The sequence below is a fragment of the Diadema antillarum genome, unplaced genomic scaffold (assembly GCF_040938485.1).
Source record: "Diadema antillarum isolate AM-2024a unplaced genomic scaffold, OU_Dant_1.0 seq00000821_RagTag, whole genome shotgun sequence".
Lineage (NCBI taxonomy): Eukaryota > Metazoa > Echinodermata > Echinoidea > Diadematoida > Diadematidae > Diadema > Diadema antillarum.
In genome coordinates this window covers 16,289-28,826 of record NW_027271698.1, presented here as the reverse complement: position 1 = coordinate 28,826, position 12,538 = coordinate 16,289, and the positions used below count along the sequence as shown (strand labels likewise).

Sequence of the window (12,538 nt, the reverse complement as noted above, 5' to 3'; positions counted from 1 at the left end):
GCAAAGTTAAAAACGCAGTTTTGATACCGCGATGCCGTTTTGTTATACTTGCATCAATATTTTCTTCTTTTTCTTTTCTTTTTCAAAACTTCTTCCTTTGCTCATTTTTTCTTCTCAATCGTGTGAGACTTGAAAAAGAGAAAGAAACGGACAAAAATAAAGGATGAAAGCGATGCAAACTTGCACTTTATGGCGGGACAAGTGTCAACAATATTGCATTAAAGAAAACCAAACAAAAACAAGCAAAAATTAAAGGAAAGATAATTACTACGAATTTTAGTCACATTTTCAGCAACGCAAAGGTAACGTAAACGCAGCTTTTATGGTGGGTTGACGCTTCGTTATAGGCTAGTAGCACCGATATTTTCTTCCTTTTTCTTTTTTTCTTTAATTCAGTGCAATCCTTAAAATAAAAATGAAACGCAAAACAAAGTGTAAAAAAAAATGATGCAAACCGATACTTTATTAAGTTATATACATATCCACTATTGTCATAAAAGAAAAGATGATTTCGCAGACTACAAGTCACATTTTCAGCGACGCGGAGCTAAGCTAAACGCAGGGTTGCAATGTGATACCGGTCCGTTAGAAAAATAAAAAGAAAGTATGACTGAAATGTCTGAAATAAATGAATAAGAAAAATCAATCATCTTACCGTTATTCAGAGTTCTAAGATTTAGCAAATATAGGCTTACAGATTACTATAAAAGTTGATGCTTATTTAGGTGATCAAAACTTACGTTAGAAATGAGAAAGTGGGATCATTTGCAGACATTTGTAAACATCCGACATTTGTTTTAGCATTGTAAAGAGCCGAAAGTTACTGTTTCTGATTGTAGAAGCAATCATCCAACATTTATTAATATTTTAGCACCTTACGGAGCCGAATTATACCGTAAATGATTTTTTAATTTAAAAGCAAACAACCGACATTCATTTTAGCACCTTACGGAGCTTAATTCATGAATGTTATCCTTATTCAGTTCCGAACGTGAAAGCAAACATCCGCTATTAAATATTTTATAATCTAACTGAGCCGATTGATACCGTTAATCATTTCCAAATGTGAAGGCAACAATCTGTTATTTATTTTAGCATCGTACGGAGCAGAATATTAACGTTATTCATTTCCAAATTTAAAAGCAAACATCCGACATTATTTTATTATCGTACTGAGCCGAATGTTATACTATTTTTCATTTTTTGAACGTCAAGGCAGACATCAGATATTCACTGTATCATCAAACGCAGCTGAACGTTACTGTTATTCATTTCGAAATTTAAAAGCAAACATCCGACAGTTGTTTTAGCATCGTATGGAGCAGAATATTACTGCTATATATTCACTTCCGAACGTAAAAGAACTCATCTGACATTTATTCTAGCATCTTCCGGAGCTGAAAGTTATTGTTATTTACTTTCGAACGTAAGAGCAAACATCAGACATTTATTTCATCATCGTACGGAGTTGAATAGTATTGTTATTCATTTCCGAACGTCAAAGGGATCATTCGACAGTAATTCATTTTAGTATCTTCCGGAGCTAAATTTTGTTGTTATTTACTTTCAAACGTAAAAACAAACTTCCGGCATTCATTTTATCATCGTACGGAGTTGAATACTATTGTTAGTCATTTCTGAATGTCAAAGCAAACATCAAACATTGAATTTACCATCGAACACAACTAAATGTTACTGTTATTCATTTCGAAATTTAAAAGCAAACATCCAACAGTTATCTTAGCATACATCCAACAGTTATCTTAGCATCGTATGGAGCCGATTGTTACCGCTGTTCATTTCCAAAAGCAAAAGCAAACATCCGACTTTTTTGGTGACCCCGGGCCACCGTTAGTGTCGAGCCCTGCACATGTAAGATCTGTTACAAAAGGAGGGATGATTTCGGACACTTTTAGTACCATTTCTTTCGCTACGAAGCTGTCACGTTATAACGCAGAGTCGACAGAGCGATATCGCACCAATTTTGTCCCTTTCTCTCTCTCTTTTTGTTTTGTTTTGTTTTGTTTTTGCATGCTTCTCGCACACGCGCATGTCGGTGTGTAAGCGCCGTTCCTTCCCCCGACGACCCGACCACGTGTTCAGTTTGAGCCACCACGCGTAAATATTTCAAACTACCTGACGGCAATTTTCCGCCACGCGTACTTCATTTTCTGGCGAGGACGCTGGTTGTACGCATATGACTCACAAGCTGTAGTACAAGTGTAGTCTCCTCATCCAGCGGTTCCAACACAAAAATTTAAAAAATTCATAACTTTTGCATCGATTGTCCAATTTTCCTCAAACTTTCACTGATGTGTTCTACTAATATTGTTGCATTTTCTCAATCCTTATGTTTATGAAGGTGAACTTGTCCTTTAATGAAAAAAAACTTAGGAGTGATAAAGAGTTAGAAATAAACATCATAAATGCTTTGGTATTTGTCAAACCTGACAAAGATATTATCTACCGTTTGCAGATTTTAAAAAAAAAATCTGGCTTTAGAGCTTCAAAATAGTTCTAAAATGTGAGTTACAGATAGAAACAACCAATGCGAAAATGTTAATCAGCACAATCAATGTTAAGTATTGTTGAATACAAAATGTGAACAACAGTTACTATAAAATTGTTCCTAGAATAAACCATCTACAGTTATGGTTCATCGAGGAAAAATAGTGATTCTTCCTACATTTTAGGCTATCACTGTGAAATTTTTAGGCCTTACATGGTAGGATGTTTTGTGATACAACTGACCTACACATAGGTATCCAATGTGCTCACTTGAACTTTTTTTTTTTTTTTAAATCTCTGCTCCCAACGGTAAACTACAACATTTTACCAAATAGACATCAAATGAATTCAGTCTATATCATTGAAAATGAACACATTTTATAACAGACATTAAATAAATTTAGTTTATCATCACAGAAAATTACAAAATATGTTTGAAAAGGACATAGAATGAATGATGAATAAAACCACAGAAAATCACAGGCACACCTGACAAATCCTTGATGGTAACACTATACAAAGGGGATGCCCTTCATCAAATACTAAGCAAAGGGAATGTCTTTGAAGGTACAGCTTATATCCTTGATGGTAGCACTATACATGGGGAATATCCTTCATGGTAACACTAAACACAAGGACTATCCTTAAAGGACAAGTTCACCTTCATAGACATGTGGATTGAGTGAATGCAGCAATATTGATAGAACACATCAGCAAGATTTTGAGGAAAATCGGACAATCAGTTAAAAAGTTATGAATTTTTGAAGTTTCTGCTCAGTCACGGCTGGATGAAAAGACTACTATAGCTTGTGATGTCACATGAGTACAACGATATAAAGAAAGAATAAAGAAAATTCAACATATTTCCATTTTTCTCGCATAACAAAAGAACATTCGACTTCTCTCTTTCAGAAGGCAGGGGGAATAATATTACCCTTAACATATGTCAGTAGCAAGTCGAAGAAATGTGCACTTTATTCAAAAAGTAAAGTTTTGTGAAATTCTCTTTTTATTTCCCTTATATAGTTGTACGCATGTGACATCATACAATGTAGTAGTCTTCTCTTCCAGCAGTGACTGCGCAGATACTTAAAATATTCGTAACTTTTGAACGGATTGTCCAATTTTCCTTAAACTTTCACTGATGTGTTCTACTAATATTGTTGCATTCTTTCAATCCTTATGTACATGAAGGTGGACTTGTCCTTTAAAGGACAAGTTCACCTTCATAGACAAGTGGATTGGGTGAATGCAGCAATATTGATAGAACACATCAGCAAGAGTTTGAGGAAAATTGGACAATCCGTTTAAAAGTTACAATTATTTGAAGTTTCTGCTTAGTCACTGCTGGATGAGAAGACTACTACAGCATGTGATGTCACATGTGAACAACTACAAAATATATAAGAAAGTATAAGGAAAATTCAAGATATTTTCACTTTTCTCACACAATAAAAGCACACTTGACTTCCCTCTTTCAGAAGGCAAGGGGAATAATATTACCCTTAACATACGTCAGTGACGAGTCGAGGAAATGTGAACTTTTTCAAAAAGTAACATTTTATGAAATTCTCTTTATATTTTCCTTATAACGTTGTACGCATGTGATATCATACACTCTCATAGTCTTCTCATGCAGCTGTGACTGTGCAGATACTTTAAAAATTCATAACTTTTGAACGGATTGTCCGATTTCCCCCAAACTTTCACTGATGTGTTCTACAAATATTGCTGCATTCACTCAATCCACATGTATATGAAGGTGGACTTGTCCTTTAATGGTAACACTATACATGGGGAATATCCTTTAATAGTTAACACTACACAAAGGAAATATTCTTGATGGCAACATTACACATGAGAAATATCCTTCATGGTAACACTATACACAAGGAATATTCTTGATGGTAACACTACACAAGGAATAACCTTGATGGTAACATTAAACACAAGGAATATTCTTACTGGTGACACAATTACACAAAGGGAAATGTCCGTGATATGAACTCTAGATAAAAGGGAAATATGCTGCATGTGCAGAAGGCTCCCTATGCACCTTTAAAAAAAAAGAAAAAAAAAAGAAAAAAGTTTTCAGGAACATTCGTCTCTATGGTGTTATACTCAGTCTGCCTATTTTCCAAGAAGGAAAAAAAAAGGACATCTAGGTCCAAAGGTAATAAAGGGAATTCCTACTCTCACCTACTTTGGGGAAGGAAGATTTCTGCTTTGCCCAGATTCCAATACTCGGCACTCTTAACCTCTAATTCTTGACCGCTTTACGAGCAATACCACAAGGAATCACACGTAGGATGCAACGTGCCGACAGCTTTTGCGTCTTAATTCAAGCGGATTGACGGCTAGTGAGAGTACAATCAATATCTAGGTACTACGACAGAGCTGTACTGTCCTGTTTTTTTTTTTCCTACTTCTATTTCTTTCCTTCATTTGAGAGAAGAGAGTGATCTACTCTTTCCCCCTTCTTCTTTCTCTGCTGTCCTTGTCTGTTAAAATCATGTCACTTCAGCATGCATTCCAAATGACTAAGAGTAGTTCTGTTTTTATTGACATACAAGCAACCCGTGTAGAATGCGCTGTCTTCTAGATGACATGAAAGCATAATGCACTAGACAAAACAGAGAAAGGCAGCAATTTGTATGGACAGACCCCCACCTCTCCAGTGCCGAAGCTAATGCACTCTTCCTTAAATGCTATTTGACATCAATTTGAATTAATCTTGGGAAAATTCCATCGGGGAAAGACACATATGTACAAGTCATATTAAACCCTTCTTTGTCCAAGCACTACCAATACTGCCAAAATGAAATTCTACAGGCAGGCACCAGATTTTCTTTTATTGTCATTGGGAATGACAGGGAAGCACATTACATCTGCTGTTGTTTTTGGTCTTGTTTTCATCTATATATAATAACAGTGATATCAGAACTGTACTTTCAGTTTTAATAATCTGAGGGTTGGTCCCTGGCATGCCAGAGCAGAGCAAAACAATGCAGATATGACTAAAATTAGTCATGCCCTTTGGACGATCTGGCGGTTTGCTTTTCTCAATGGACAACATTTTGGTAGCAATGCCAAGAGGGTTTAATGACATTTGCTCCTGAGACAATTGCTCCTATGAAGTATCTGCACACTATTAAAGCCAAACATAAATTTTACCCACAAACATAACCTTAACCCTAACCCTAATCCTCACATCAAACTAAACCTAAAACCCTAGCTACCACATCCCTAACCCTATGTCCTTGAAGAAAATGAGACTGGAGCAATTGTCGCAGGAGCAAAATATCATGTCACCACCAAGAGACACATCAATGTATTTGTTTCTCCTGCAATCACTCCACAACCATGTCTTTTCATCTGCGTAGTAGGGTGCTGGACCATTTTTTTGAGCCCATAAATACTTTTTGTGCCACTGAGTCAAATGTGCACAAACTTCACACAAAAACCTATGGACAAGAAATTAATACAGTACGCAGAGAGTTAATCAATTCTCCTGTATGTTTTCACCCAGAATGTACAATACTGTAAAAGTGGAAATTTTCACGGTGTTGAAATTTTCGCGCATTTCGCGCAATCAGAAACTAGCGCGAAAATAAAAGCATGCGAATATTTTTGCTTGCCATATGTTCCTGTGCGTGATGTCTTGATTTCGCGGAATTAAAAACACGCGAAACTCTTCTCACCCGGCCAAGCGCGAAAAATTAGTCGCGCGAAAATAAAAGCATGCGAATATTTTTGCTTGCCATATGTTCCAGTGCGTGATGTCTTGATTTCGCGGAATTAAAAACACGCGAAACTCTTCTCACCCGGCCAAGCGCGAAAAATTAGTCGCGCGAAAATAAAAGCATGCGAATATTTTTGCTTGCCATATGTTCCTGTGCGTGATGTCTTGATTCCGCAGAATTAAAAACACGTGTAACTCTTCTCACCCGGCCAAGCGCGAAAAATTAGTCGCGCGAAAATATCCACTTTTCAGTACATGTCAATTCCTTCATCTTTATCTCTCTCACAGCAATCACTATTTTACACTTTTAAAAAGTTTCAGTGTGACATAATGACAAATCTGAAATCATTTGATGTCAAGAAAAATTTCTTCCCATTAAATGTGATTCACTAAGTCACTGGAAATCTTAAAAAGATTCCTGTGCAGGCCTACAAAAGACTTGTCTGGTTTTAGTATGTGTTTGTTTGTTTTTTCCGTGTAACTTGCATTTCTATGTGAAAGGAACCAATATCCATATTCAATGAAGGCATGAGTAACTGTAGAATTCCATAACTTTGGTATTTTCCATTTGTTTTTAATGATATTTGAGACATTGTTTGAATTCTTGCTTTTCTGGTCTCTAAATTCACCCTAACAAGGGGCATAGTTTCTTTACAAATACAACTGTAGACCAGTCAGGAGCACTAACACTTTCTCTGTGATTATTGAAGTCTCTCATTTTGTTTGTTCTTTTTCTAAATCATGCCCGTCTGTCCATTTACATTGTATTAAAGTGGAATTATATAAAAGTTTGTCAGATGAGAAAGAGTACACATGCATCTTACAGCACAGCCGTGAAAATTTGATTAAAATCAGATACAGATTACGAAGTTATGAAATTGTGAAGTTTCACTAATTTTCATAAAACACTTCTTGAACAGTCAATATGAATACGCACATGACTGAGTTGTGGATGTCACTGCCTTGCAACTTGCCATATAGTTTACACACAAAATCTTGAAATTTCTTCTTTTTTTTTGGGGGGGGGGTTTCAAATGTAATTACTGTAAAACAAGGAATGTTCGCGTGCATTTTAATTTCACAAATTTCGCAAGCGCCAAGATTTGCAAAATTAAAGTACACACGAAAGTTTTTGTCTACACTATGCATTGAATGCCAGTGGCAATTCACGAACATTTCATGCCACAAAAAAGGCCGTCGGCTCCAATTTGCGAAAATTCCATGCCGCGAATATATGTTTTACAGTATACCCTGGTCTCAAATCCTAATATTATCTGATGGATCATTACCTTGAACTTCAGTCAGGAATGATATTGTTTTACAACTTCATATTAGAAAAGTTTAATTTTCATCACATTTTTTCACAACTTTTTGTTAACAACCAATGGAAAATTGTGAGGTGATGACATATCAGCTATTATTAACTCATTTGCACAGTCATATTTATCCATTCAAGACAAGTCCCGAGTATACTCGGGCAGGTGCTTACGGGAAATATGTGTTGTACCAAAATCAGCCTGTCCACAACGGGTTACAACTGTTGGAGAATCATTTTGAACAAAAATAGCAAAACTTCACAATTGTTAAACTTCTTTCATTCTTATCTACTTTCTCTTTTTAGATGTATTTTTCACTGACTTGGACTTTCCCTTTAAATTGAATACCCAAATGAACTTTCATTTCACCCCAGCCTTCTTTGACACTTTGTCACATGGACCAACAATACAGTGAACTTCTACCCAATTGACTGAACAGACACCACTCATGTTTGCTTCAGGGGAACAAAGCACAGGGAGAAAACATATCATTAGCAGAAAAGAAAGAAAAAAAGCCACAGAAACCACACCTAGCAATCAAAAGCAATGTTCTGATTTTTGTTTTCTATATGGATATTAAAGTCAAATATCACCTACTGGTTGGATAAACATGATCACAACAAAGTGAAGTAGACTACAGTGTCATTCTCATTGCAATTAAATATCATGCGAGAATTGTTTCAGGTCATGATCAGGATTGTGTTCTTTTAATTTGCACGACTTGGGTCACAATCCCAATTGCACGACACCCGTGTACAAATAGCGCAGCTTTTTGAAAAAAAGACACCAAGTTGTACAGTGAGAACGGTGACCACAAAAAATTTCAAAATTTTACATATCCCACAATGCACTGTGCGTGTCGCTCCTTGCTATTTCTTTCTACCAGCTGTGGGGTGCCATGGTTATTGAATTGGCATTGCAACATAGTAAGCTGAGGCCCTACCATGAATCATGTACGTGCCCACATCAGCTCTACGCAAATACCGTAATTGTGACCCAAGTTTTGAAATTTTTTACAGTGAAAACTATGAATCGAAAAGACACAACCCTGATTGCGACCCAAATTTCGAAATTTTTGCAATGAGAATGGCACTTCCTTGTATTTCTAATGTTCTCCCATGGGCAGAATATCATTCTGTGTATGCTGTGGGCTTGTTGGTGATGTTGCAGAGATGATATCATGGAAAATTTATCTCCAGAATGTATCACAAACAAGTTCAGTGTACTGTAAAAGTGGTTTCTTTCACGTACAGAAACTTTCGCGGTTTCCATCGATGCCGACTTTTTCGTGTGTGCTTAAATTCACGGTTGGTAATGATAGCGTGTAACAAGCGACGAGTTCAAAACATTTTCGCGTGATGTTAAATTCGCGGTTCAACCTCAAAACACGAAAAGAGCAAAAATAAAACCACCGCGAAAGAAACCACTTTTACAGTACACCCATACAATCATAGACCAATGTCACCAAACAGACCTTTATAGTCTCACATGTAACCTATTCTGAAAGTGTGTTCCTCACAAGGTTTGGGTATTTAAACCGACCAGTAGTGCGTGTGTCAAAACGAAATGGGGTTTCTAGTCGCATCACATAAACATGGATCATTAGTTACTCTACTTTCCTTCACACTTCCCAGATTTCATAGCAAATTTTGTCATGCCTTGCTGCCCCCGTAATGTGACCTTTTTTTCACAGCACAGCGGGACTGATATGACTTTTGTGCTGGTACGTGTATCACACTGGCATGGTAAGTAAAAGGCAAGATCTACCTTTCTTGTCAGCTATACATGTAACTTTACCCCTGCATTTCCATTAATCTGGGAGAAAAGATCTACAATAGCAAAGTGTAGTAGTCTCTTCAACAAGCAATGGCAGCACTGAAACTTTTTTTTTTTTTTGTAAACTTGGGAAAAAATTGCCTGATTTTCCTCAAACTTTCATTGATGTGTTCTACTAATATTGTTGCAATCCTTCAATCCACATATTTGGGTGAACTTGTCCTATAATGTAGGACTACATTAATCATAAGTGGGAATGTAATCGAAAGAAGGACCTATATCAGTGTTCACTTTCCCATGATCTTTGACCTCTGACATTTTCCTCTGGCAACCATGCATGTGACATCATTACACTGAACCATAGGTAAAGCAAGCACCATCTTGTACAGCGAGATTCAATTCATATACAGTTCTGGTTGAGGTGAGGATTTAGCCTTTAACATTTTGTGAGATATTCACAAACCACTCTATGAGATGTCAAAGAGCATGCAATTCCAAGGGGTATCATAAGTTTATTTGATGAAAATCGGTTTTGAAATGGCTGAGATATCCAAAAACAAGGTGAAACAAAGAGATCCTAATAAAGTTGTGGCATGTCGCCCTTTATTATTAGCACTTTTTTGGATATCTCAGCCATTTGAAAACCAATTTTCCATCAAATAAATGTTGAATCCTTCTTAAAATTACATGCTCTTTCATATTTCATAAGAGGCTTTTCATTATCTCACTTAGGAATGTTCAAAACATGAATCCCCACCTCAACCACTACTGTACAGTCCCTTTAAGATTGCTCGTCGATAATTAGAGTTACACTGTTATTAGGCCTACTGATAGCTCCCAAAAACCTCACATGGATTAAACTCAAACAAACATACACAGTACACAATCAAGTACCTACAAATGTATGTAATGCATGCACATACTATAGCTTGACAATAGGCTTGACATTTGCATTATGCTTGAAAGTAGATTTAAAAAAATCCTAATTTAGCTTCCAAGTTGCTTGTGAATACGATTTAACACTAAGCTTTGCAGCAACAAACAGTACCTCCTCTAACTGTAATATGTTACATTTCACTATGGAGCAATAGAAGTCTCCAGCAAACATTCTGACTGAAGTATCACATTACTGTAATATATATCACATAGTCAAAGCTAAATCACCATGGAAACTAGCAACAAAAACTTACTGGGTGTGTGTGTCAAACAAACTAAGAGTGTTTGTATCACAATCGGCACTGTGTGTGCACAGCGCAGCGAGTTGCCAGGCATGCAAACATTTGGAAGTGAACGATGTGTCCACAATCTCAACATAATTGTTGGCCTGAAAAAGTGCATGATAATCTGCTGGCAAGGGTCTGAGGGGATACTTTGCCCCTCCGTGCCCTCAAACAAATCAAAAAGTGGCCAACCTGCATGTCCTCAATCCCGGGCTCGAGCAGATCCAGCTCCACGCCAACACTCGCATCCTGCACACCATTCACCTTCGCCAGATCTTGGCCTTTTCCCTCCATCGTTGTCATGGCTCTGTCCACTATGATGTCAAACTCTCACACAAGGTGTTCAGTAACCCAAACAAACTTGACAGGAATTACCCTTTCAGGACAGCCAGCACGCAGTGAGCCCAGCTCTAGAGCGTCATTTGGTACACTGCCAATCTCACTTCCCTTTTTCCCTCCTGGTAAGGCGCACAACACAGATCAGCGAACTTCCCCCCCAAGCTAGCTCCATTACAACTCCTCTACATATCAATTATAAAAAATAAAAAAAAATAGTTCTTGCTCAACAGCTGCGGGTCTGACTCCACACACATATGGAATGAGCAAGCTGAGCGCAAATCAGTATAGAGGGCTAGAAAGTGATCGTACAGGATCAGAGTGAGGACAGACACAGCTGTAGGCTTTGAGGGGAGGTTATACCACTATTGGAATGGGAAATAGCTTCCGTTCGCCTATCGCTCAGTTCCAGAAATCAAAACTTTCTACAAGGACAACATACTTATTTGGCCGACATTTGATAACAGAGGTTGATGCCAGTGAGGAAGGATAGGCCAGCCAGCCCTGTACAATGTATTTCCTGGGACCTCTCTTGGTTTCTCTCCTACCCCAGGGATGCCAAGTTCAAAACTATTTTATGAGTGAGATTTTCATGACTCGGCATCTCGGCATGCGAATGTGCACGCGAGCGAGGGTGTGGGAGTGGTTTTTCCCCCTGTGGCCTCCCAAGGTAGGGAGCTTTTTCAATTTTTAGCTCTTAATGGTGCCATCAGGTGCATACTTAAGTGACTATTTTTTACTTATTTTGGAAGACAAAAGGGAAATATACCTTCATTTGCAACTATCACTTTAATCTTTTGAGCTATACTCATTATTATAGGCCCAAGTTGCAGACTTGGCCCGATGCGTGAGAAAAATGGGTGTCATGCGTGAGATTGTGAGATTGCCCTAAATGCTTGAGTAGCAGACCTCAAAATCTAGGTTGCAAGTTTGTTGTTGGATATCCCTCTTATACCTTCCTCCCCCCCCCCCCCAAAAAAAAAAAAAAAAAAATCAGAGATCATGGTCTTGGAATTGATTTTTGATTGCCGATTGGGTTGACCCTTTGAAACATCAATACATTTCTGAGGCTATATCGGGCAGTGACCTGAAATAAGGTGGGGAGGAAGCATTTGCACTTGCATCAATGACGGTATGTTTAGACACCTTGTTCATTGACTCAATAAGATTATGATACCTAAATACACACTTAAAAGTAGCCATGCAAAGTTTACCTTGAATCTTTACTCCAGCTGGCCTATCAGATTTACTATAAAAAAAAATTTGATTTGATCTAATTTCTTCTCCACCTCACAAGGTCTGGGAATAAGGCTATCCACATACAGGAGAGCTATCGTCTATCCCGATTCCTGTATTGCCAGCACAACATGCTGGTCCATTAGTTACAAGTTGTTTCTGACACGCCCCCAATTTGTTTGTTGGTACCAATCTTCATGGTTCAGAACAACTGGTTTGACCTACCCTCACTGAGAGAGAGAGGAAAAAAATGTAATGTTATTTACCATGCGATAAAAACTCTCAAAGCAAATACAAATACGACTAATCCCTGCCAAGACTATCCATATCACAGCCAACGATCCATCAAAATCTCCGAAATCACATGTCAGGCAAAATCATAAAACTATTTAACACACCAAGGC

At 37.6% G+C, this 12,538-nt stretch overlaps 1 protein-coding gene across 1 annotated transcript in view; it reads right to left on the bottom strand.

Annotated features, from left to right (window-relative positions):
* Nucleotides 1-10,987, bottom strand: part of LOC139739858 (solute carrier family 28 member 3-like) — a 66,083-nt gene extending 55,096 nt beyond the window's left edge. The window contains exon 1 of the mRNA XM_071650459.1: nucleotides 10,755-10,987. Coding sequence (XP_071506560.1) covers nucleotides 10,755-10,865 — 111 coding nt within the window. The 5' untranslated portion in view covers nucleotides 10,866-10,987. The remainder of the gene's footprint in view (nucleotides 1-10,754) is intronic.
* Between the last annotated feature and the right edge of the window lie 1,551 nt (nucleotides 10,988-12,538).